Source organism: Pleurodeles waltl, chromosome 3_1 (genome assembly GCF_031143425.1).
Source record: "Pleurodeles waltl isolate 20211129_DDA chromosome 3_1, aPleWal1.hap1.20221129, whole genome shotgun sequence".
Classification (NCBI taxonomy): domain Eukaryota; kingdom Metazoa; phylum Chordata; class Amphibia; order Caudata; family Salamandridae; genus Pleurodeles; species Pleurodeles waltl.
Window position 1 is genome coordinate 1,628,770,279 of NC_090440.1, and position 27,077 is coordinate 1,628,797,355.

Consider the following 27,077-nt stretch of genomic DNA (forward strand, 5'->3'; position numbering starts at 1 on the left):
TTGCTGTGCACAAACAAAGATGATTTCTAATAATAACTATCATAAACTGTCACATTATAAATATCTGCACTGTGCCTACACCACCCCTAATCCACTAGCTAAACTAAACCCAAAGAGATAGCATCGCTGCCCTAAATGTACAGTGGAACATGCCGACTTTGTTCATTTAGCATGGAACTGTGCCCTGGTCCTCACATTTTGGGAAGACATTCATTCTATTTTACCCCCGCGTTATAGAGCAGGTGCTTATTCATGACCTACTTCTGGCCCTACTCAGGTATGTTAAGCCCCTGGGCATACAATGCTTCACTGCTCTTGCACCTGCTGGTGGCCAAACCACAGATTGCCTTCCATTGGGGTAGCAGCACACATCCTACAGTGGCAGCCTGGCTGCTGGATATGTCTTATTGCGATACCACAAGTGAACTCTAAGCTTCACTACAGCCTCCATCGCCAAGGCCTAAAGACATATGACAGCCACTCAGAGACTATCTCCTGTCACTAACTCCTACTGCTGAAGATGAAGGGGAAGAGATTTACTCGTCCTCGTGACTGGATTGTTTTCTTGTAGCTCATTATTTAGCTGCTCCTACTGGTGTGTAATCCCATCCCCATTCCCTCTCTGTCCTTATTTCCTCTTTCATATATACTCTAACCTCCAACATTATCCCACCACCTCTATTTTTCTCATTCTTGTTTCTCTCCTTTTTATTACTTGCTTTTAGACAGACATTATGTTATATGATTTTGAAGTGTTGTGATTACACTCATGGTTTTACATTTTGTAACTTCTGTGCTTCTGAGTTTCCGGACCTTGGCCTCAAGGCTGCACCAGTGAGAAAGGTGCTTTTTGCCACTGAATAGTCTAAACAGTAGGCAGACACACTATCTTTTTTCGGAAGAGGTGGTTATTGGACCACGTCTTGCCATGGAGCTGAGGCTCCTTTCAAGTTCAATCCCAAGGAGGGACCGCACTTTGCCCTGTGGCTTTGGTATGTTTTTTCAAGACTTAGGGCAATGTGACTAGTCCTGTGACATGTCCCGAAACCCTAGGATTTGTCTTAGTCCTTGGTGTAGGTTTCATTGAGCCTGCTAGAGATCCTTTGTTTCTGGATTCAGATTCTTCAGAGAACACACTTATGAGTCCCATGCCTCATGTGCTTCCAGGCTACAGGAGAGGCTTCAACATCACTGTCCAATTCAATCCCTTTAACATCCATGGCTATAATGCTAGATGAGGATTAGGTGGAATCCTGCTGCTGCATGACTGTATAGTGCATCCGCCTTCTATCTCGTTGATACTGAATAGTTCTCATGCAAGGAAAACCACTCCATGCCAAACAAGCCTCTTATTGTGTTCCACATTAGGTAGAGGTAACAGACCCAATGCTGGTTCCACCTTGGAAACTTGCTATTGCAAACGGGGCAACATTTAACTGAAGAATTTTACATTCCCTCCCACCCCCCCCCAAATGAGTCAGTCTGATGCAACCTGGTCCTGCCCGCTTCAAATCACATGATTCTAAAGCAGACTAAATCATTCAGATTTAGCCTGATGCCTTCTTGGAAGTCCTAATGTTTTCACTCGATGTGCAGCGCTAATGGAACAGTCAAAACACCTTTTGAACCTAATAGCACAAAGCGAGTCTGTGTCCTCGTGCAATGTGAGTTTCAGGGGAGTTTACACACCACCTCAAAAAGGACTTCACAGGTACATATGCAGCAAACATCTGCAGCAAACACCTGCAAATATTACAAAGTGATCATACTTTTGGAGCCTTTAGTTGGGATGGAAATTGGAGGTGAAAAGGATTGGGAGGAAAACAGGGCAGATGGCATGCCATGTAGGGATAATACAGGGCACCTCTGGAGTCACTCTGAGTAGCCTGGATTCCAGGTAAGCCAGTCCAACAATTCTTCAGTCAGCAGGGCAGGATCTCTTCCTCAGGGTGCACAAGCATTTTAGAACTGGTTAGAAGGAGTAAAGTGCACAGAGTCCTAATGCCAACAAAAATAAGTTTAGAAAAAAATCAGGGAATGAAAGCAAAAGGTCTGAGGGAATACCATGCCAGGTATGTCAGGCCTAACAATAACAAAGAACTGTAGGGATATTGTGTGAGTCCAACATGGATGAGAAGGGAATATAGGAATACATTCCTGTCAGTGGGCAGGTGGGGAAGCACCTTTGAGAGGTGCTAGAGTAGAAGGGGAGGATTAACATAATTAGTGGAGGGCTAAACGAGCTCAGTTTTGAGGTTCCTCGATATTCCTTAGAGAGTATTCTGACCCATTTATATGTGTGCCAATTTTAAGAACTCTCTTCACACCACTCACACCACTCCCATGTCTGACTGCACAAAAATAATGATTATTCTCTCATCGTAGCCACCATTACATCTGGCTACCTGTAGCCAACTTTAGAGCCACCGCTCCTATTCTTCTCAGCTGGCTGCCTCCACTGGGGGAGCAGGTGAGAATCACCAGGGTCTCAGGTAAATCGTGTTAGCAATAACAGCAAATAAACCAGTGGGTTCAGTTGCAGGATTAGCATACGCTAAGTGGCAGCCAGACCAGTTTTGTGCTCACAGGGCTGAATGGTAAGGCTACTGGAAACTGCCAGAGGAGGCAAATCTAGCCTAGAATTCCTAGATCACATGATGTGGGTGGAATAGGCACTAACTGCCATTGTATGTTAAATGTTTAAAATCTATTTGGAGAAACTCCTTTTCATTTGCCATAGTTTTGCAAAAGTGTTTTTGTGAAAAGAACCACATTCTTAGTCAAGAAGGACCACAATGATGTTTCATCCCAGCGATAAACTTGGAGAACGCAAATAATGGTCTGTTTTGATCCTCAACTGACATGTAACTGTTTGGCAGATGACGACCCTTTCTTTAAGTCATAAGGTAAAATCATGGATGCAAATTATTAGGTAATATCAGGATCATTGGCAATCCAATTTACATTTAGCCAACACCTGCTACAGACTCCCTCCTCTTTGTTTGGGATAAAATGACTTACCTCAAGAAGTTGTGAAGGTTCTGGAAGACCATCTTCTATGCAAAAGCCTTTTAATACTAGTGAGATGTCCTGCTTCCATCACCCAATATCACCCAAAACCACCAGAAACACGATAACTCATTTTTTGCCTTAAATGTGTGAAAAGTCATTGCCAATACCATTTGTTTATAAAACATTCTTTCAGACTTTTGTCACACCACCACCAAAGAGCACAAGCAACTGTGTTTGTCCATACTAACCATCTGTTACTAGTTTCTTACTGTTCCTCGTTCCTACAGATACTAACTCACTGCCCTCACTGGCTACACTTTGGGCAAATGTGCAGCTACTGTTATGCCTTCTAATTCTAAGGAGCTATATGTCCTCGATTAATCTATACAACATCAAAATGCCACTAGTCAGCTCAGTTCATTGGAATCCACTAACTGAGGGACTCAGCTAAGAGAAAACCTGCTTTAAGAAAAGGATCTAATATATCAATGTTTTATATTGTTTGGAAATCAGATAGAAGTTAACGTTGGTCCAGACTGTTTTGAAGTCTTCGCTTAAGTGTTAAACAAACAACACCCAGGTAATATGGTGTATGATTCCTGGTCACCAATATATATGTCAAACATACTTAAGGATCAACAATTTCACATGTCAAATATTCACAATTGATCAGTACAGTGTTAAATCACCAACATAAACTATACCTTGTAACATTCAAAATAAACAAACCATGCACAAGTTTAGAGTTGATGGGTGATACATTCAATCATCATCAGTGAAGGGATAGGCAATCGGACCTAGATCAATAATACAAAATAGTACATTTTGCTCTGAACATTGGTGTAAACAGTTTTTTGCACTAGAGAAGCACATTCATTCAGAACTCACCTCCAAAGATGGTAAGGCCATACGGGTGAGTCATTTGGCTAATGCGATCAAGAGTGCGTCTGTCTGAACCATCAAAAGTACTGTGCTCAATTTTATCGAAAAAGGCATCCACCCAGTAAAGTCGTAAGGAACTAAAAAGGGAATTTAAAAAAGTAACTGAAGATTTGTACAAATCCGTTTTTTCTTGACTTGTTTAAAACATTATATAACTGATACAGAATCAGAAATGCTCCTTCTCTCCCAAACCAACAGGGTTTATAAAACTTGTTACATGTCAACAGCATTCTCCTCTTTTGTGCCCTGATATCTCCATTCTCCAGTGCCCAGTTCTTAGTACATAACACGTTTATGAGCTGCAGAGTGTGATTTCTGAGCTCACTACACAAACTAATCTTACAAGCTTATATTTCTCCATAGGGTCAGCATTCAACTGCACCTGATTTAATGATATCCAAGCAAACTGATTAATTAGCACAATTACAATTTCTCAGTCTGGCATAGAAACTCATGTCTGTGTATACTTCATGCAGTGCTGTATTGCATATTATACATGGCTACGCAGACCGTTATGCCCAAATGACATAAAATGTATCATCCAATATGAACAGACAGAAAATTATACAGTTGAATCAGCTTTGCATGAAAATCATATTGTGCCCCTCCCATGATTACCTGTTTTGTAAATGCATCTGCAATACATATGAAGAATATGAACTCAAATTAATGAATGGCACCTCAAGTGCCCCTATATGTATTTGATTAAAGTGTATGCATTTCTTACAAATACAGACATTTAAAAAAAAGTAATTGTCCAGCAACGTTAGCGGGGAAGGGCACTATGTATACTGTGAAATCCTTAGAGCTAGTAAGATTGCGTGCATCAGTCTAGCATGGTGGAGGAAGCAATAGGCTTCTGCTGAGGAGTAATCTACCACTGGTTATTTATTGTGGGATGAAATATTATTTTTTAAAAGGGCAATACCTTGGGACTCATAAGAACTTAAAATGCTGTTGGAATAAAACTTTCAAATAAGTTTGCTTACCTCCAGTCAATAGCTAAGCCATTTGGCCAGCCAAGAGTTGTGTTCACAATCGGCAGTGCATGAGATCCATCACACCATGCTCTCATAATCTTAGCTGGGCGAAACCAATCTGTCCAAAAAATATACCTAAAGATAAGAAAAATAGACTCTATATGAAACGAGTTAAAGACCAGAGTTAGGTTGATTGTATTTTCATAAGAGAAATTTAATTAATAATTACAGTTAAATGTATTGCCCACAATCATTAAACTTACAAAATTGTGTCAAAGCATTTCTATTAAGAATTCTTAAAGCTCTCTTAAAGAAGTGCATACAAATATACTCACTATTTGTTTTAATGTGTTTTTTCAAATCTGCCTTTCCACCAATATCAGATGTAGCAGAAGAGATGCCACATGCAGTGTTTGACTATATTGGTATCACAGAAAGTGGTATTGCATGACATATAATCCACGAACAAGTCAGTGTGAATGATTCTTTTCGAGGGTCTGGCTTGACAGCACAGCGGGTGCCAGTGCCAGACAACTATGTGACCATCACCAGTGAAGGGCTTTGGCTCCTTCCACATGTTGGGAGCTAGGAGTACATGGTTTGATTCGGCAGAAGTTGTATGCTTCCACAAAACAATGCTTGGCCGACCACACAGCTGTGATCATTTTATTTATTTTTCCAGCTACCTACAGTTTGAACTTTGAGGGGCACGCACATTGGAAAGCTAATAAGCTAATAAAGTGTCTTCGATAACAGATAATGGTTTTCTCTGGCACCAGCACAGATGGTAGTAGGACAGCCATTAACCTTGATGGATTTTTGGGTCTGTCATGGCAGTGCAACAGTCCCCTTACTGTTTAACCTTCACCAATATTTTTCTATAGTTCTTTGCTTCCGCATAAATGCATATCTCTTCCTATGCTATTTACTTGTAATGTTTCACATTGCTATACAATATTCCTTTACAGCCATACCTATTGGCATTGCCAGTGCTTGTTTAAACAATTTTACTAAGAACTGAAAGTTGACATAATTAATAAACAGCAATTTATAAGAGGTAAAAAAATAAATAGCTACTCAAATTAACAAAATGCAAGAGGTGGAATTATATTCAAAGGATCACTGATCAGATGGGTTATAATTGAGGGATTGCAAATAAGTCTACGCGGGGTGTAAGTTGAAACACTGGGGTAAATGTTTCAGCTGCTGGCTTTCTTGACCTCTGTGTTTTTGTATCTACACTAGAGCCTTACACATCTGTAACACAATAGTTTAAGTCCATTCCTTGTTTGTTCTCTGATTTACAAATATTGTCCCGTTCTAGGCTCAAAGGGTACAAGCTGAATTTTCACCTGTGGTTGAAATTTGTGGAAGAGTATTTTCTGGAAGTCATTCTAATTTCAGGGACTTTTATGCCAAAATTTAAGAAAAGTGGCACTGCATTTTAAGCAGCTCCACTTTTCTAGCGTCCCTTAGTGCCCACCACACGCCACCATGTGTGCGCCATATTAAACATTCGGCGCACCATGGCTCAGGTTAGGGACAATAGAGTCAGCATTTTTGATGCTATTGTTGTACTTTGCAGGATTAGCACCAAACATTTCAAAGCTAATCCTGCTAAAAATATAGGGGGGAACATTATTAATAATGGTGTGCCTCCTTTTAACGTCTGCTCTATGCAGTCATTAAAAAATGCTGCAAAAAATGGCGCAGTGGAATCTTCTAGATTCCACTGCGCCATTTTTGCAGTGCCCCTAACGGGGGAACGGTCCCCTTGCACTCATTATGCCTGGGGCAGACATAATGTGACGCAAGGGGGTTACAAAGTGTCAAAATGCATGCATTGTGCCAATTAGTAAATCTGGCGCTGTGGTTTTGGGCTTGTTGAGCCATATTAGCATCATACAAAATTATGCTAATGTGGCACAAGAAGGCGCTAGGCCCTCTTAAATTTGGGCCTTAGAGCGCAGAAAAGCCTGTTTGGTTAGATGTTTCTGTATTCAGCAAATTCCGGACAAAGTTCAGAAATTTCAGCCTCAACAATTGTTATTTAAAATTGCAGAATGAAAAATTGGGGGCCTTTGCCAATCAACTTGAAATGAGGAAATATGAATGCATGATTTATATGGAATACATTTTTAAGGCTTTCTACTGACACAAAGAAAAATAGCTGCACATTTCTACTTAACAGAACGTAATAAAAATTATTTATGTTTGTTTTGGAAGACAAGATAAATAAAAGTTGATTTTGCACTAAAACAACTTCATTGTTATCAAGTATTCAAAAACTCTTGAGTTGGTGAGGTGACCAATATTTTTCAGACTTCCTTTTAAGAAGTGTCTTACCAATGATACAATTGGGAGTTCTTAATCTTTCTTATAAAACTGGCAGTTTTCCAAATAACATTCATACTTAACTTATGTTGTCCATTTCCTGTATATCTTAATGAATGTCTTTATTACTAATTTTTAAACTGTAATAGTGATTTGACTGTCTTGTAATATGTTTTTAATTGTGTGAATCTCATTTCGACCAGATTTCTAAGGCATATAGATTTTTTTAATTTTCAGTTCTATTATCTATAAATATAATACCACTGCATCTATATAAGGGCACAGGTTAACAAATACTGGTTATGTAGTGATATATTCCTCATAGACACAGTTTCTTGTTGTTTTCAATGATATCAGATCTGTTTGGTCCCATTTCAATGAGTTATTATTAATATTTATTTGTTAGAGCTCAATAGTATCCTAAAAATGCATCCTTGTGCCGGTTATCACAAGGGGCAGGCAGATAAAGGTAAGGACAATATTACCCACTAAAAGATTAAAAGCCCAGTTTCCACCACTTTCAAGAAGATCCTTTGTTGAACAAAGTGAGGGGGAATAGCCATTTCCAAAGGCGGGAAGGGTACCCTGACCAGAAAAAAGCACGTCCTCTCACACGCATGCCTTTTATACTTGGGAACGGCAAGCTGATTTGCATTGGTTGAACGGAGAGTGCTCTGAGGCAGTTGACGTTTGAACTTTTCCTGTAAAAACAGATCTTTGACTTTTTCCCTTACGCAGGGTCATCCCCAACCTTTTTGCCTCCTGCCTCCTATTTTTCTGACCTGCTGTTGTTGGCTTTAGAACTCTGAGCACTTTACCACTGCTAACCAGTGCTAAAGTGCATATGCTCTCTGTGTAAGTTGTATTGTTGATTGGATTTCCATGATTGGCATATTTGATTTACAGGTAAGTTCCTAGTACAGTGCACTAGAGGTGTCCAGGGCCTGTAAATCAAATGCTACTAGTGGGCCTGCAGCACTGGTTGTGCCACCCACATTAGTAGCCCTGTATACATGGCTCAGACCTGCCACTGCAGTGTCTGTGTGTGCAGTTTTAAACTGCCAATGTGACTTAAACCTTACCTTTCCTTACATGTAAGACACCCCTAAAGTAGGCCCTAGGTAGCCCCATGGGCAGGGTGCACTGTATATTTAAGGTAGAACATATACTAATGTGTTTTATATGTCCTAACAGTGAAATACTACTAATTTCGTTTTTCACTGTTGCAAGGCTTATTCCTCTCATAGGTTAACATGGGGCTGCCTTTAAATATGCTTAAAGTGTAGGTTCCCTTTGGGAGCAGATAGACATATGGAGTTTGGGGTCTCTGAGCTCACAATTTAAAAATACATCTTTTAGTAAAAAAGACACAAAAGGAGCTGGAGTGTAGCCTTCATATCCTGATGAGCCATCTGTACTCGGAGGGAGGCGAGGAGTGGTCACTTACACCTGAAAGGGCTGTGCCTCCTCTCACACAATGCAGTCTCCAACCCCCTTGTGAGTGTCTGGGGCCTGGCCTGGGCAAGGCAGGATTTCACAAATAAGGGAGACTTTCCTTTAAAGTAAGTGATGTGCTTCAAAGGCCAAAATTGGTATAAGAAGGGCACCGAAAACCACAGACTTTAGATCACTTCTGGACATAAAGAGGAACCTCTGCCTGGAGAAGAGCTGAACAGCCGAGGAGAAGTGCTGCCCTGCCTGTGACTGTGCTTTGTGGAGCTTTCCTGCAGTTGCTGCTTCTGCCTGGTAAAAGGGGACAAAGATTGGACTTTGTTGTGCATTTCTGCTTGTAAGGAAATCTCCAAGGGCTTGTCCTGAGCTTCCCTCCTGTTTTTGAAGTCTCAGGGACATCAAAGACTTCTCGCTGCCAGCACCTGGACTCTCTGGTGAGACTCCTGCCCTGCCAAGGGGTGCCCTATCCAGTTCCTGGCGCGTTTACAGGTGAAGCTGGCAGACCAAGATAAAAAATCCATGCACAGACCGCCGTGCAGGGAAAATATTGACGCAGCTTCCGAGACTCTGCTGAAAAATGACGCGCCGCTGGCTTTGCGGCAGAAATCGATGCTCTACTGGCATCGCGGCTGGAAGATCGATGCACGCAGCTGGAGAAATGACGCGCAACACCTGCTGACAGAGGCTGATAACGTCGCAACCCACATAGCGCGGTTTTGCTGATACCGTGTGGCAGGATTTTCGACGCAAGCCTTGCTGGGTGCAGAAAAATGATGCAACGCCTGTCCGGACCCGAGGCTTGCCCGGATTGATGCATCGCTCTCCTGCGCAAAGGAAAAATGACGCATGCCGACCCGACCGGAAAAGGATACACAACGCATGGTCTCACTTCCGGGTGAGAAATCGACACATCGCTAACCTTTTTCGACGCACACTCGCCCGTGTGTGTTATTTTGACACTACCCAGGTACGTTTCAACGCTAACAGTGTTTTTACGGTTTTCTCAAGGATTTAAGACTCTTCCGCTTTTAAAATGAATAACTTGACTTGTGTATGTTTGATTTTTGTCATTTTGGTCTTGTTTTGTTTAGATAAATATTTCCTATTTTTCTAAAACTGTGTTGTGTCATTTTGTAGTGTTTTCACTGAGTTACTGTGTGTGTTGGTACAAATACTTTACACCAAGACTCTGAAGTTAAGCCTGCCTGGTCGTGCCAAGCTACCAAGGGGGTGAGCTGGGGTTAACTGAGGTGGGTTTCCCTTTACCATGACTAGAGTGAGGGTCCTTGCTTGCACGGGGGTAACCTGACTGCCAATCAAAGACCCTATTTCTAACAACAGAGAACCAGTCTGGGGTGAGGTTAGAGGAGGACATGACATACCCATAGAATATTAAGACCCTTACTATTCACAAACTCTCCTTCTATAATCTGTACAGCAAGAAAGGACCTAAAACTGTTGTAAATGTACTCCAACTTAGTGCTGGAGTATTGTCCAGCACCACCCATGGCTACTCACAGGTAATGCAACACCCTTCTAAAGAAAATTATGGAGGTAGGGACTTAAAATAAAACACACAAGAGCTAATGGTAAAATGAATTAAATTATTTAAACTGTTTAAAAGTATAATTAAATTGTGTTAAATGCTTAAAAAGTCTGAAAATAAAACATAATTATTATGACTTCAAGTTGATGGTAACCATGTGCAATTTAAAAAACATATCAAAATGCTTTTTTTAAAGTGCAATAGAGCACACACATGCCCCTTGGGCATATGTGTGCTCTACATGTGCTCCACTGTTTTTGGGGTGCAATTTGGGGGGCCTTTTGCCCATAGCCATCCTTGGTTTTGCATTTTCCAAATAGTGATTGCCTAACAGGAAATGCAAAATTGGCATATTGTCACAAATTGCCTCTGATTTCATACTTGCAATTTCCTAACAGTGATTCCTACCGTTAGGTAATCTGTATCTTGTACATGGCATTTTGCATTTCCTAAATAGTGATTTCTATGAAGTCGCTATTTAGGAAGTGCAAAATTGCATCTACGTATATCTGGCCGTATATCTTTTCTGTGTGTGAAGTAAGCACCCTCGCAATTCTCAGTACATTATAAATGTTTGGAAAAAGGGTTGCTTGAGCATTGACAGCCAAGGTAAAATGCTGTACGTGCTCGCTTCCACTGCCTCCTTTAAAATAAGGCTGCTGGGTCCCATTACTCATTCTCACATGGCACATTACTCATTTGCAAAGGGCAGCTTTGCAGAAGATCATCAGGACCCTCGAGTCCAGATTCCAGGTTCCTAGTCAGACAGCTATTATGCAATCATAACTAAAAGCCACAGAACATCAAAACTCCTACTTGCGGCACCTTGTGCATCTAGAGTCCAAAGGAATTATTGCTAATCTCTAACAGAAAGCTCCTGGGCAGCTCAAGGTCCATGAGAAACGCTGGTCTATCGTGGTCTGTGGTTTTGAAAATCTGGAAACCCGAGGCTTAATGAAGTGATAGAGCGTCAGTCACTTACATTTAGGAAAGTATTATACTTGTTCTCTGTAACCCCCTCAGACAAGTTGATCTCGGCTCATGCTAACCCAGAGAGATGTGCAGGCTGGTGATCCCATGTCAGATTCCAACACTGCATATCACATTATTGATCAAGTAAAACATGAAAATCTTTGAGCTTGGACATATTCTTAGGTGTTATTTGTTTGTCTAAAAGCTGAATCCCATGGGCAGCTTATATAACGATTCAGGAAAAAGCAGTAGGCCACACACTCTAGGGTTGCAAGATCCTTGAATACAATCTGGTTTTCACACAAAAGTACATGGAATAACTTACTGAGACATGACATGGTATAGTAAGCCATGTACAAATACATCATCATAAAATATGATACAATCAAATGTATGTTTGATGAGGAAGCTACCTAGAGGGGGGCCATACTGACTCCTATACACGCTTCCCTTGGAATGTCATCTGGGGGTGCACTGAGTGTGTGCCACCTCTAGGTGAGACACGGTCAGTGTGTTTCTGACAGCTTATTTGCCTCTGGGCCCGCACTTATAATATGGTGTCGGTGTAGTGTAAAATGTCCCTGATTAACATGGGACCACACCCCCATGCAAAAGTGCGAACTCCCCATTGTAATTGCACTGGTGCAAAAGTTGTGCCAAAATAATTAATTTTATAGAAGAGGCTGCAGAAGTATCTGCCGCCTTTTCTATCATAAAAATATGGCCAGGGGGCACAAGAAGTGTCAGCAAATGCCCATTGAGCTCCCGGTGCACCGTCTCTAATACAGACCATAGTGTATGTCCACAATTTATAATTGTGTTGAAATTATAATAGATATGGAGTTAAAATTTTAATTACATCAATGATGTGCTAAAGCATAACATATCATTTTAGGAACTTTGGGAAACTAAAAGTGTTCTTCTAAAGATACAACTTTGTTACCTTCCTGTCGTAGTGTAATTGACATTATCTAACATTTTATTCAGCGATTCTTGCACAATATGAAGATATAGATTGTGAAAGAGCGAAGTGCTTATAAGAAAAAGATGATGTAGACGCTGCATAACGAGATACTCTGTGGGGTAAACTTGTGCTGCATTATTTGAGATGAGAAGAAAAGGAAGCACTTAGAAATTTCAAGAGAGGAATAAGCTATATTTACCCAATGACCGGGTGCACCACGATGGAGCGAGGGTTATTTAAATTTTGCACAATAGCTCGTCTTGACTTATCCGCAAGTTTCATGACGCTAATGCTTCTGTATCTTGGGTCTGTCCAATAGAGGTTCTTTGAAATCCAGTCAAAGGCCAAAGCTTCCACACTTTCCACCCTTTGAGCTGTAATAATTTCTCTTCCTGAAAAATGAAATTTACAAACGTCATAAATTAAAATATCATTAGAGAGAATTACAAAAACATTTTCTATAAAAATATTAAGCATTTTCCTATGAAGCTGTCACCAAGGGCCTCATTCTCACAGCCCACTAATTCCTTCCCCTAGAATTACTGATAGCTGGGATACTGGTAGGTGCAGGGGTTGGAGCTAACATGTATTACAAAAGGGATCCGGGGAGGTCCCCTTATAAAGGAGGACTTAGGGCCACATTTAGAGTTTAGCAAATGCAGAACTTCAGCCAAAAAACTGCAGAGATCTGTCAGCCCACATCTGCCAAATTCTCAATAAGGCACTTTGGGCCAGATGTAGCAAGCATTTTGCATGGTGCAAACTGCAAAAATCGCAGTTTGCGCCATGCAAAATGCCCATCGCAATGCACATTCACAATTTGCGAGTCGGTACCGACTCGCAAATTGTGAATGCGACTCCCAAATAGGAAGGGGTGTCCCCTTCCTATTTGCGACTCGCATCGCTATGCTAAATTGCTTTGTGACCGCGAATGTGGTCGCAAAGCAATTTGCAGTTACCACCAGTGTCACACTGGTGGTAACCCATTCGCAAAATGAAAGGGGACCCCATGGGACCCCTTCCCCTTTGTGAATGTTGCCCAGAATGTTTTTTCAGAGCAGGCAGTGGTCCAATGGACCACTGCCTACACTGAAAAAACGAAACCAAATGGTTTCGGTATTTTTTGTATTTTGCAACTCGTTTTCCTTTAAGGAAAACGGGCTGCAAAATAAAAAAAAAGCTGCTTTATTTAAAAAGCAGTCACAGACATGGAGGTCTGCTGACTTCAGCAGGCTACCATCCCTGTGAGTGCAGGGACTCGCTATGGGGTCGCAAAATGCGACCCACCTCATTAATATTCATGAGGTGGGTCTTTGCGACCCCATAGCGAGTCGCAGACGGTGTCTGAGACACCGTTCTGCATCTGGTATTGCGACTCGGAAATTGCGAGTCGCACCGACTCGCAATTTCAGAATCGCAAAAGCAGATCTTGCTACATCTGGCCCTTACTTTCTGAGCCCGATTCCCCTCAACATTCCTAATTTCACAGCCAGTACTTCATATGAAGAGTTTGACTACATTTGGCAACTGAACTCTCCAGATGAAATATTCCGGGTCTGTGGTATTCTGTGTAGCCTGTAATCATGATGGGGCAGGTAATATAAATTTTCTTCATATTAATTAACTTAGTATTGTGATTGGAACAGCACCTGAATTTGCTTCACTTAAATGACCATCTTCTTTCGAAGATATTACAGACTAGTGCAAGGTTCTTGTGAAGTGTATGCTTATCTCAGCCAAAGTGCCATTTCTTCCTTGCTGCCAGCTCTATAGGACAGTCAACATCATAAAATGTGGACCAAACCTACTAACGTAGAGGTTAAGAGCAAGTGAGTGATTTTTTGTACAGGACCCCGTCTGTGAAATATCCATCTTTGTATGTCTCTATTTACAGAATACCTCCATTAGTAACATCTCCACAGAAGAGGACTGTTGATATGGAGGTTGGCAATAAGACTGGACACAATTTTAAATTACGCTGAAGTAATCAGACTAATTTCAGAAAGTTTGCATTATACTTTTGTGAGAAATTGGTTGTTGGTTGACTAGATGTGAGCCGTGGTCAAGCAGCAACCACAGTCCTTGTCAGGTTAAGGCACAACCAAACCTCAAATTAACCTGAGCGCAACTCCTTGGTAGCCTGGCAAAGAGCAGTCAGGCTTTACTTAGAGGCAATGTGTAAAGTATTTGTGCAACACTTCCAACAGAAAACAGTAAAAACACCACACAAAATGGATCCCACACCAAGTTAAAGAATAGAGCAAAACTTAATAAGTAAACCAATAACAAAATGACAAAAATCCAATCAATAGAACAGGAGTTATGAATTGTTAAATAATACATTCCTGTGAAACAGTGCCTCAAAGCACAAAGTGCCAACTAGAGCTAAATGGTTGCGCTGGACTGGGTCAATGTCAAAACTTCAGGCTGACAGCAATGGAGTGCAGGTCGGATACAGTCCCAGATTAGTCCCTCTGAAGTTTTACCTTCTCAAGTTTTGTGTCAGGAGTCCAGTTTGCACTGGAGATGGGAATGAGGACCAAGGAGAAAATCACAGGAGTCTGTTGGTATGGCATGAAGAGCAGGCCAGACATCGTGGACAGGTAGGCTGGAGCTTTGCATCAGCAATTCCCTGCGAGTGCTTGTTGCTGAAATGCAAAGAGATGGGCTGACCCAAACCAAGGGTCCAGGACCTGAGGGGTATCACTTAGGGGTCAAGCACTCACTGCAGCAGTATCCAGGAGCTGGTTGGGGAGTGTTTTGTGTCCCTGAGGCTCAGATCAGGAGGCCAGCAGACTAGCCCTTGGAGTCGCTCTGGGGTCCTTGGTTTAAGATGAAGTTGCAGGTCCAGTTCTTTTTCCCTAGGCAAGAGGGCAGCAGAGCAGTGCAGCAGGTCATATAGAGTGGCAGTCCAGCATAGGGGTAGACAGGCTACAGGCACTAAATGGATGAGGCAAGAAAATGCTAACTTTCTAAAAGTGGCATATTCAGAACTGCAATTTAAAATCCAACTTTACCATAAGTTAGGATTTTACATTATAATTCCAGAGACACTAAACATGAACTGGTTACCTTTTCTAATTTGTAAACTACTCTTATAAAATGTAAAAATGTAATTCCAACGTTTCAGTGTTGAAAAATGAATGTAAGAGTTTTTCACTACCAGGACATGTAAAACTTAAAAGTACATGCACTGCATCCTGCCCTCTGGGATAAAGAGGGCCTATCCCAGGGGTGACTTGACATATGTATTAAAAAGGAAGGTTTGGGCCTTTACAAGGAGCTTATAAATAAATGAAATATGCCACTAGAGTATGAGCCAATGTTACCATGTTGTAAAGAGAGCACAAGCACTTAAGCACTGGTTAGCAGTGGTAAGGTGAACAAAGTCATAACACCAGCAAAAATGTGGTCAGAAAAAATGAAGGAGGAAAGCAAAAGGTTTGGGAGAAGACCACCCTAAGGCTAAATGGTCTAACATCCTTTGACAAGAAATTACAGAAAAGTACGTGACTCTGCCTGTTCATGTAATTATGAGAATTTTGGAATAAAAATCCTCCCACAAGAGCACAGGAATGGCAAACTTAGTGAGCAGTTGCTGGCTGCAGGTGTTTACATTCTGTTGTATTTACCACTATTTTCTTAATGCAAAATGCATCCTTGGGCCCATTGCGGATGCAAGGGTACGTCACATCTGATGGATGTAAAGCCATTCCCTGTATATTCTGCGAGGTCATCTTCTCGAACAACGTCCAAACCAACAACTAGAACAACTTTCTTTCGCACGTAGAGATTACATAAACCTAGCAAACAAGCCAGGGACTGATAAACAGTAATTGATCACACATCAGGGTACTTCCTACACAATCATTTACTTTGTTAATTTCAGGGCGGGGGTTATAGGCCCAGGAGACATTCGGACAGTCACTGTCTCTTCTGTCATAACTGTAAAAGATAAAACACACCTAAGTGAGGCTTGCATATCCCACACAGTATCCACCATGTGGTACTCATGGGCCCTATACAGTGGACCATTAGAAACAATTATACTACTTTTTCTACTGCTTTTTCTGCATATTTATCGATTTGTTGCATTTGGCACATAATCCACCATCTGGTGCCTAATTTACAAATTTGGCCAAAACAAGTGAGTTTCTGGACGAAATGGATCAAAATTTGCGAAAAGACGTACGCATCAAACCATCTCATCTCTATGGCGTAAGTATGTACATTCGCAAAGGTCAACTAATGACCTTCCAATTGATTGGTGTTTTCAAGTGTTTAATTTGTACTAACGACATGCAACTTTTCCAAGGCACTATATACAGGTTGTGAAATCACAAAATGGTGAAATAATCTTGTGACTGAGATTGTTGTATTATGTTGCATAATTTGCCAAATTTAACAACAAAAATTGTTCTGCCTAAAATGGATCAAAAGTTTCCATAAACACAGCAAAACATGTTCCTGTGCAGTGGAAAGCCCTTTGGAAAGTCTGCCAGTCCTGTTGTTGATAGCTGTTATTTGGGTGGCAGACTGGTACAAATTAAGTGTAACTTTGCCCAGATAGTGTTAGCACAATAATGAGCTAACACTATCACAAAATGTGCCACATTATTCTGCATAAGTTGCTTTTTCTTGACACATAATTCAGTAAACCTTGCCACATAACTTGTCCCTTCCCTGCCACATAATTTCAGTGGCTCTGCTTATGTGGCAATGGTGTAAAAAATGTGTACACCCTTGCTCACCCAGCACTGACTCTTCTTATGAGCAATAATAGATGTCTATATACTTTCACATGCCATGGTTTGCACATGAGCAAGAAATGCAGCACGGTGGGAGACCTCTCCTACCAAGAGAATTCAGAACTTCTGTAATACCCTCATCCTCCACACTAACTGGAACCATTTTAAACCAAAATACTGCAATAACAGAGAGACAGATAAGACTCTTATCAGTGAGCACACTATTAGCGTGCGGAGATGTAACACTATTTCAGTCAGACTCGCCAGAGACATCGCTCTCCCGGATGGAGGAGTCGAAAACAAAACTGAGCTCACGCACCAGCCTGACGAGGTGGCACCAGCACGTACCAGTGAAGCTGGCTGCCCACACATATTTCCCTCGCGAGCTTTAACACCCGTCGGCTCTCCTCGCCTTTCACAGGGGCACATCAACACCTTGCGCACTGTTAGCCATTGCTCACTACCAAAGCCTCAAACCCGCATTTTTACAACTAAAAACGATTTAAAAAATCTTGAACGGGAGTGAGGTCCCTGCCTCGAAAGACCGAGCAGAAACATGATTCTAAAACAGGCGCATCCCTCCTAAACCCCTTCTCGTGTGAAGGGCTCGACAGACACACTATTAAATGGGTTTCACTCGCTCATGGGATGCCACTCGTTGGTGATATATTATTTATTAAGTTCTTTCATATTTTTTATTTAATGATTTGAATTCTATATTAAAATTATTGTGGTTTTAGCAGCACGGACGAGGAAGAAGAAATGTTTGTGTTACTGTGTTGGTTACGCACATTTAAATGTGATATTTTTAAGTCTTAAAACGTCTTCCATTATGGATAATATAAGCAGATTAACTAAAGAATTTGGGGCCAGATGTATCATTATTTCAAACAGCTATTACCAAATTGTGATTCTCTGCCAGTAGCAATTAGGTAATCGCTATTTCAATGTATGAGTTTCATTTCCTAAAGGGTCGCAAATCGACCTACCTCATTAATATTCATGAGGTGGACGCAATTTACAACCTATTAGGAAAAGCAAAAATCACAAGGGTGGTGGCCTGATGGAGCCAGCAGACTGCCATGTCTGTGATTGCTTTTGAATAAAGCAATCTCAATTTTTTTAAATGCAGCTCGTTTTCCTTAAAGGAAAAAGGGATATGTTTAAAAAATAAAAATGAAAAGTTTTTTTTTCTTCATTTTTTAAGCGCAGGCAGTGGTCTATAGGACCACTGCCTGCTCTTAAAAAACATTTTGGCTACAATTCACAAAGGGGAAGCATCCCTTGGGGACCCCTTCCCATTTGCGAATGGGTTACCAACTACTTAAAGTAGGTGATAAAATGCAAATGTTTTGCGACCGCGTTTCAGTCACAAAACATTCCTACATATTGATGTGATTCAGCATTAGGTAGCGACACCCTGAACATGCCCCTTTCTAATACTGAATCGGTATGTATTTGCAATTCCAAATTGCGATTCAGTAACATGTTACTGAATCACAAATTGGAATACATACATACCAAAATGCATTTTACTGGTCGCAAATGGCCTGATTCTGTGAATTAGGCAGTTTGCGACAGGTAAAATACATGATAAACTTGGGGCCTGATGTACAACCATTTTTTTTGCGACTTGCAATTTGCGTTTTTTTGTAAATTGCAAGTTGCAAAACAAAATGTACAAGTGTCAACCACACTCTTTTCAATTCGCAAATGGGTTGCAAGGGACCTGCCTCATCCATATTCATGAGGCAGGTCGCAAATTGTGACCCATTTGTGAATGGCTGCACTCACAGGGATGGTGGGCCATTGGGGTCAGCAGACCACCATATCTGTGACTGATTTTTAAATAAAGTATGTTTTTTTAATGCCGCCTGTTTGCCTTACAGGAAAACGGGCTGCATTTCAAAAATAAAAATGAAACGTTTCAGTTTAATTTTTTCAGAGAAGGCAGTTATCCGTGGGACCACTACCTGCTCTGAAAAAATGTTGGCCCCCAATCACCAAGGGAAAGGGGTCTCTTGGGGACCCCTTCCAGTTTGCAAATGGGTTAACTGCGATTGTTTTCTGACCGCATTCACGGCCACAAAACAATCATACATAGGTCTGCTAGCCGCAATTAGGAAGGAATACCCTTGGAACACCTCTTCCTAATTGTGAGTCGCAATCCCTATTTTGTGAGTCAGTAACAAAATAGGGATGGTGCATCCTACAAGACCATTTTGCGGTCGCGAAAGGCGATTTTCCAATTTTGTGACCGCAAAATACCTTTGTACATCTGGCCAAAGGCCCCTGGCTTACAATGCTGTTAGCTAGGGATGTAGTCATTGAGAAAAGATATAGGGCCACATGTACAAATGTCAGGTTTTGTGACTCGCAAATTGCAAGTCTTAGCAACTCGCAGTTTGTGAGTCGCAAAACCTGATGTACAACACTGTATCAGACACTGTTAACGATTCCCAAATGGATCACAAGGGACCTGCCTTATTATTATTCATGAGGCAGGTGGCAATTTGTGACCCATTGGGACTGGCCATCACTCAAAGAGATGGTGGCCTGCTGGGGTCAGGAGACCACCATGTCTGTGACTGCTTTTTAACAAAAGCTGTTTTTTTAAAAAGAAAACAAGATGCATTTCAAAAATACAAAAAAAAGTTTCCTTTTCATTTTTTGAAAGTAGGCAGTGGTCAGTGGGACCACTACCTGCTCTGAAAATGTTTTGGCTCAGCCATTCACAAAGGGGAAAGGGTCACATTGGGACCCCTTCCCGTTTGGAAATGGCTTGCCACCAATTTAAAGTTGGTGATAATCTGAGAATGTTTTGAGATCACATTTTGGTAGCAAAACATTCATACATAACTTTCAGATTCGGTATTAGAAAGGGACACCCTGAACACACCCTTTCCTAATACCGAATTGCAAAACCCAAAATGCGATTCGGTAACAAGTTACCGAATCGCAAATTGGGCTTTGTACATCTCAAAAAGCATTTTTCTAATCGCAAATGGGCTGATTCTGCGAATCAGCCCATTTGTGACTAGAAAAATGTGTTGTACATGTGGCCCACAGTAAATGAAGATCACTCAAAATATAGGCAACTATCTGATTCAATGTAAGGAAAGTGCAAAGTGCGGGCCTGGGTGAATTGTAAAAGCTGTTCATACACAGAATAATAGCATCAACCCCACTCAATAACAGGACACACTCATTTCTGAAACGATTTTTAGACTGAGAACTGCTATCTGGTGAATAAACTCCCTGCAATCAGAGTCCATGTGGACACCGTCTATTCTTCCTACAAATGTACTCAGTTTTTCTTAACACATAATAACAGCAACGCCTTCCAGGTCTTTCCATGTTTACATATTGTTCCTAAATTATTGCCACATTATTCCCCTGATTACAGAACATCAACTGCATAACGTTCTAGCCAATTGAGCCTGTATTTATGAAGCTACCGTAACTTTCATGTCCCTAACAGCGAGAAACATTGTGTGGGGCCCTTTTTGTCCCGTCCAAAAGGACTTTTGGTGGGTGGGCAATGGGAGGTGCACAATGCACAACACCTTCTGAGTGGTCTACATTCAATGCCCCTCCAGTAAAGTATTGTGCTCCAATGCACGTCCAGCAATATGGACATTGACAGGGCAATTAAGATGCTTTCTTTTGCACCGGCATAAAATAAGGCACCAGCCAGCTGAGAAATGTGCTGCACATTTAGGAATTTCTTAAGTTGCTGAAAACCCGAGCTGTGGACTCACAAGCATTTGTGACAATTGGATGCTTCATTAAGTTTAGGCTCAATGAGCCATTACTACAATAAACGATATAACTGCTTCTCACAAAAATATGTTAGGACCAATTTCTGCACCTCTGGTAGTTGGAGTTCTTTCTAAGACAAAATTTCCCTCAGTGAATCCTCCTCTACTTTTGCCATAGGGACCCCCTAGGTGTAGCAGCAGCTCAGCAAGGTATAATTGAGGGTTAAATGTGTAAATTGGGTTGGGCAGAGTCAGGTATGTGAAACCACCATGGGCATATTGAAAGACAGGATGAGGTATGCTAGAAAGTTAGTGGGACTAGACATGTGGGTACAAGACAATGTACCGCCAATGTGAAGGTGCATTCCCAACCACCACAGCTGGTGGGCTGATTTCTGTCTATCATCATTGCCATTTACAGCATTTCCACTGAGGTTTTCAAAACAAAAGTGGTTCCACAGAGGGCGGACACAGAAACCTCAGTAGCTTTGGTGGAAAACTGAAAATGCAGTGGGATTCCCATCAGAAGTGTGGTAAATTATGTATATTCCTTAAACTGCTGGAAATTCTGCAGGCAAAATACAAGAGTCTACAGGTTTGAGAAAAGCTATTTTTCAACATATCGCTCAACATTCCATGAACATGGCAACAGAAGTTTGGAAAGGAAAACTACTTCAGAAACAGAAGGGAGACAAAGCAAAAGGCAACTGACTGCTGCTCACCTGTACCATCAGTTTTTTGTTTGTAAATAATGTCTCTGGCGGTGTCAGAGAAGAAAATTGTATTTTCCTGAGCATCAAAGTCAATCCCAATAAAGTTAGATGGTATTCCTGTCAGTGGAAGGATGACATCTTCTTGCGTGGAGAGGTTAAATGGAATGCCACGAATTGATAACTGAGACGAGAACAGCAAAAACTGCTTCACAACTGCAAAAGAAAAGATGTCCAAACAGGTATTTTAAGCATGGAGGTCTTGAAGAATGTCAAAAGTGTTGTAGAAACACGGCTTGCAGCCAATAGCAGGGAGGTCATGGACTGGAAGAGCATTAGAATGAAAACAACAACATAGCTGCAGTTTCAGATAGCAGATGGAGGGTTGTTTGAAATAAATAATACTGTTTAAAGGAAACAAAAAGGCAGAGAAACGTGAAAGTCAAATCTCTAGAAGAAAAGCATGGCTCTTAATGGAGAGAACATCTGAGAATAAAACAAGAATACATTTCACAAGTAAACAAGACAATTGTGAAAATCTAAGTGTCTTTGACATAAAGGAAAATATACTTTATTTGACATAAAGGAAAATATACTTTATTTACCTTAGCACTTGCTTGGATTTTCTCTAATGTGTTGATATTGTGCAACTACTTAGCTTTGGTGGCAATATTTATAGTGGAGCCATAATCTTCCCACAGATTCCTCATCTGTTAAAGCCTAGAAGAAGTGAAGGCTATGCAGAGAGATTATACATCCATCAGAAGGAAAGGTTACTTATGTTTGGTAATGATATTTCATATGGATCCATAAACGTGCTGTAGAGCGCTCACCTCCCAAATACTCCTTCCAGGCTTCATAAGGTGAGGAGCTTGTGGTAAGATATATTCATCAGAATGGCTTCTCCACTAAACTGAAGTTCTTCCTGCCACTTTTAAAGTTGGCTGGAACTTAAGTATGTCAGTGATGGAGACTACTCAGGCTCGCTGCTAACATAGGGCCTGATTACAATCTTGGTGGATGGAATACTCCATCACAATGTGACGGATATTCCATCCACTGTATTACGATCTCTCTAGGTTATAATGGGATCATAATATGGTGGAAGGCATATCCATCAAGTTTGTGATGGAGTAACCCTGTCCGGCAAGATCATATTCAGACCATAATCCTCTGACAGCCTGGCTGAGGAATGGACATTGGAGATTTGGCTATTTGTTCGCCCTCCTTATTTAGAGTGGGTGGACAAATGGCCAATTTTTACTTTCACACACCACCACCCCAAATGTGGCAATAAGTAGAAGCAAAAACATTTTAATGACCCCCTCACACCTTGGGAGAAAACTCCCATGGCAAGTGGGTAATTGTTTTTTCATTTTTAAAAAGAAAATCTGGCTTTGCGATTGTGCTTTTGAAAATAATAAAAACATGTTGAAAGTGTGCCGTATGCAATGTCTTGATGATTGACTCACACAGCACACTTTCAATGCATTGACAGAAACCACTGTGACAGTAGTTCCTGCCAGTGTAAGAGATGTCCTCAGTGGTAGCAGACATTTCTAAATTCAGAGTGCGGTTATCCTGAAAAGGGCCGGAGTATTTTACTGTGCCGCCCTAATGGAGTAAAATCCTTACTCTGATATCTACATGAGCCCCTTAATCAGTTTTTACACTTGCAAAACTATCCTTTCTTCATAGCTTCTTCGACAGGCAGGGTAGGATTGTAAACTCTGCCAGAAAAGATATCTTTTGCCAAATATTATTTAGGTCAGTACAGTGTCTCCCATCTGCGACTAAAAAACTGCATTGTACATGTGGCTTTTCCTCAAAATTCACAATGTTCAAAGCAAATTTGATTTTCATAGTTCTGACCTGGGTAAGGATGATCTGCTACTTTCTTAATCTTTCCCATGTTCCTGAGATTTAACCCCACAGCCAATCTAACAAGAGTTGTCTCTTGTCCCACATGCAAGCGAAGACAAGGCATTGCAGCCTAGGATCTTTTATTTAAGCTGTTACATTCACATATTATTAAAATGATTGCACACCTCAATTCATCAGTTCATCCGGACTGCATGAATGTTATAAAAGACCAGAAGACCTTCAACTAAAACAAGTTGTGTCTTCAAATGAAAACATTTCTGAACATTGTACATTTCAATGGCTATGCTAGTTTACATTGCTATGTAGCGGCTATTCAGGTGTTTGATGCTCTTCTCTAGACATTTATTTGAAAACATGCAAAGCCTACTGCAACAAGTCAAAGTAACCATCTTTATTGCATCTGCCAGTCTTGGCTGGTTTTGTTGGAAGCTTATTACAGTTCACATCAGTTAAGCACCCTGAACCTACCCTAGAAATTCACACAATCCTATCTAAGCTACTCAGGGGTCATCACAAGCTACAGCATAAATTACTCTTTCTATGCTGAATGATAACTTTCCGCATAGATACTGTTCCTGATAGTTTGATTCTCTGACATGCCACATACGCCTCTTACTTGATTCAAAGGTTGATTTTACAATGCATCTAGTTTCCCTAGTGTAAGGTATTCCAAGAGTCTTTGTAATGGGAAGCTGTTTCAAAGTAAAGTAAGTTAAAGTAAGATGGACTACTTGTATTAAGTGTTGTTGAAACATGTTAAACCATGATATGTCAGGTAGTCTCAGGGCTGGCCCTACAAAGCAGGGCTTTAACTCTGTACCTCTAATACTTTCAGATAATAGCCCCTCAGTGTGAATCTCAAAAGAAGCCCATGAAATAGTACTTCATCTTCAGGAAGAAATACAGTTTAGATCTGTATTCTAATAATTAATCCCAGGCTATATAATATGTTCTCAAAACATGATCAGTTGAATTCTGACTTACCATCAGCCCCTTTCTATTAGGATTCGCTTCTTGGTTCTCTTTTCCTCGACATGCAAATTGATAGATCCTTATTTGGAAAAAACAATTTCTATTTTTTCTCCAAAAGTGAGTAGGAGATTTTTGTCTGTGTCACTTATTTGAGTGAGCTAAAAAGTGGTGTAAGTGTTTTGTATAGACACGTTTCTGTAAGAGATTTACAGCGCACATCAACCTCACCTGTTATCAGCAATAAAGTCTTCTTACCAGTACAACGCTTCCCGTCAAGTTGCAAGTCAAAGCCGAGCCTGCATCTGCAACGATAGCCCAGTCCATCATTATCTGTTCTGTGGCTCAGAATGCAGATCTGTTCACACCCACCATTATTGATTCCACAAGGATTTCTTACTAGAAAAAGGAAACATGAATTCAACCAAGATAACTGTTTATCACCCAAGATCAAGTCACATTTTCAGGTGAATGTTTTTCATAACATGCATCTTCCTGACTCATAAAGGGGGAGTATTTCAATCAACACAAAAGCAGCACAGCCTTTCACATGTTTTTATGGTATGGAGAAGGAAAGTAAAGTATTGGCAAAATCAATAGGTCTTTCCTTGCAAAGACATTTGCGGGACTTTGGCTTTGCCAGTGCTTGTTACGCAGAGTGATAATGTGTGTGAATGTACATCGCCAAACTGCTGCAGTCATTTTGGCTTTTTTTTTTCCCTGTCCAAGACAGCAGATGCATGTTCTAGCACAGTAAATTGAAAAGAACACAAGAAAAGGTGCACAACAGCACATTGCAAAGAAAGGAGTGGTGAAGTAGCAAATTAGCTGACTGATCCTCCAAAAACGTAAAGCAAAAAATGAAAATGGGAAGGGTTTAAAGTGAGGGAACAATGGCAGAGCAGAGAGGAAGCTGAGGGAAGAATCCCACCAAGCAGGGATGGATGGCAGATCTTCTGGAAAAAAATGAAGAACTAAAGAAAGAGAGAGGGATGAGGAGAAACAGGGATGCAAATGAAAAGCTAGAGTGTGGGAGCAACATAGAGAGCTTGGGGGAGGCGGCAGTGTGAGTGGGAGACCATGAAAGCATATGCACTACCATGAAGTGTTAAAAAAGAATGTTTCCCTGAATGTAAGCAGTTGAAGGATGCAAGTCATCAAGCCAGAAGGATGGGAAAGTAGGATGGTAATGATGTCATTCTCAATGGGAGGGACAAACACAAGAAGAAGGAAAGCCATTGAATAAGCAACAAGCAAATGAGATGGGCATGAAAGCCAACCAGCCATGAACAATGAGCACACTCAAAGCCATAGGCACTAAGTTTTAGTTTTGTACACAATAGAATTTTTGATAACATAGCTGTCTTTAGGCAAGACCAAGAAAAACAAAGAGAGAATGGAGCCTAAGCAAGAAGACATTGTGCCTACTGAAAAGCGGAGGGAAGATATTTCTAAACTCCATTAATTTGTCTAATTGGGTTAAAACTGGAAGTTAGATTTCTTTGTATAGAAAACATCTAAAAATGTCTGATTTTGCCTGAGAATGTGCTGTAGGCAATGTTATCACTCCAAAAATCACTTTCAGGCATACTTGGGTGTTGCAGGCACAGGACGGGAAACCATGGGGATTTCAAATGTGTGGCAGCAGAAGATAGGTACCATAGTCTCAAGTTCAGTTTGGGTCATCCAGCTCAGATGAGGTGTCCCTAGAGGCCAAATAAAGGACAAATGTAGTCCATTTAGCTTTGGGCTTAGGAGAGGCAGGCATTACAATCTAGTACAGCTCTAACCATTCTTGGCAGCAGGCATCAGGGAGCCAGTTCGTGACCACGGGGGAGTCCTTTAGAAACCTGTTCTAAAAGGAGGTGGAGTATAGTCTGGTAATCAGCTTTCTGGGGGAACGGTGAGGCCAATATACAGTTCAAGGCTGCAAGGCTAAGGGATTCTTCAGGGTAGTCTGCATGTGCTTCTCTTCAGAAATTTCGCAAGTGATAGTAAAGGAAATGTCTAGGGGTATATTGACTGCTCTCTCTATTATGTTCTGCAGTTGAAGAAAAGTATTTTTAGGGTAGAGCTCCGTCAGTGTGGAGAGGCCCATGTGCTGTTGTCATCTGCTGATCCAGTTCTCCAGAGTGAGGGGCAGTGCTGGGTTTTGTGCCAGTAGTAGTCCACATGAATATAAGCAGGACAGCCTGCTCTGTGTTAGAGCGTATTCCATTCCCATATTGTGCACAGGGCCATGTCAATTCCGTCTGTAGGGCATGGCACTTAGGGATCAAGCATATTGCCATCATAAGCAGGCACGGGTCTGCAAAGTCTGCCTCGACCTCAACATGCAGTTGGAAGACTCTCAATATAGCCAGTGGTGGGCAAACTATGCCTGTGCACAGTAGTAATAAAGTTCAAAGTCCAGTGCACAGTCAACATTACGGAAACTGAATCATGAAGACCTCCCATTTCAGTCTCGGTTGTTTACAATCCCAAGCCAAGCTGATCAATAAGGATTTGAGATGGAGAAAGAAGGCACTGGTCAATGGAATTGTAATGTTGACAAGGAGGTAGAGAAACTTGGGGAGGATCACCATTTTTGCAATGGCAATCCTGCCAGTCATACACAGGGGCAATTTAGTCCATTGAGGGACTCGCTCCTCCAACCATGACATGGCCTTTCCATAGTTTTCACCCCAGAGCTTATCCATCTCTCTGCTGACAAAGATGACATATTGTTTAATCGTCAAGCCAGACTTCCGTAGTGGGTATTGTGATTCTATCCTTGTTGTGACTGAAGTCAGCAAGAAGACGA

At 41.2% G+C, this 27,077-nt stretch overlaps 1 protein-coding gene across 1 annotated transcript in view; it reads right to left on the bottom strand.

The window, feature by feature from the left end:
- LRP2 (LDL receptor related protein 2) overlaps positions 1–27,077 on the bottom strand; it is a 363,947-nt gene that overhangs the window by 220,761 nt on the left and 116,109 nt on the right. The window contains exons 15-19 of the mRNA XM_069225286.1: positions 24,533–24,673; positions 21,434–21,637; positions 12,402–12,594; positions 4,944–5,069; positions 3,901–4,031 (exon numbers count right to left, since the gene is read on the bottom strand). Of these exons, the coding sequence (XP_069081387.1) occupies positions 3,901–4,031; positions 4,944–5,069; positions 12,402–12,594; positions 21,434–21,637; positions 24,533–24,673 (795 nt within the window). The remainder of the gene's footprint in view (positions 1–3,900; positions 4,032–4,943; positions 5,070–12,401; positions 12,595–21,433; positions 21,638–24,532; positions 24,674–27,077) is intronic.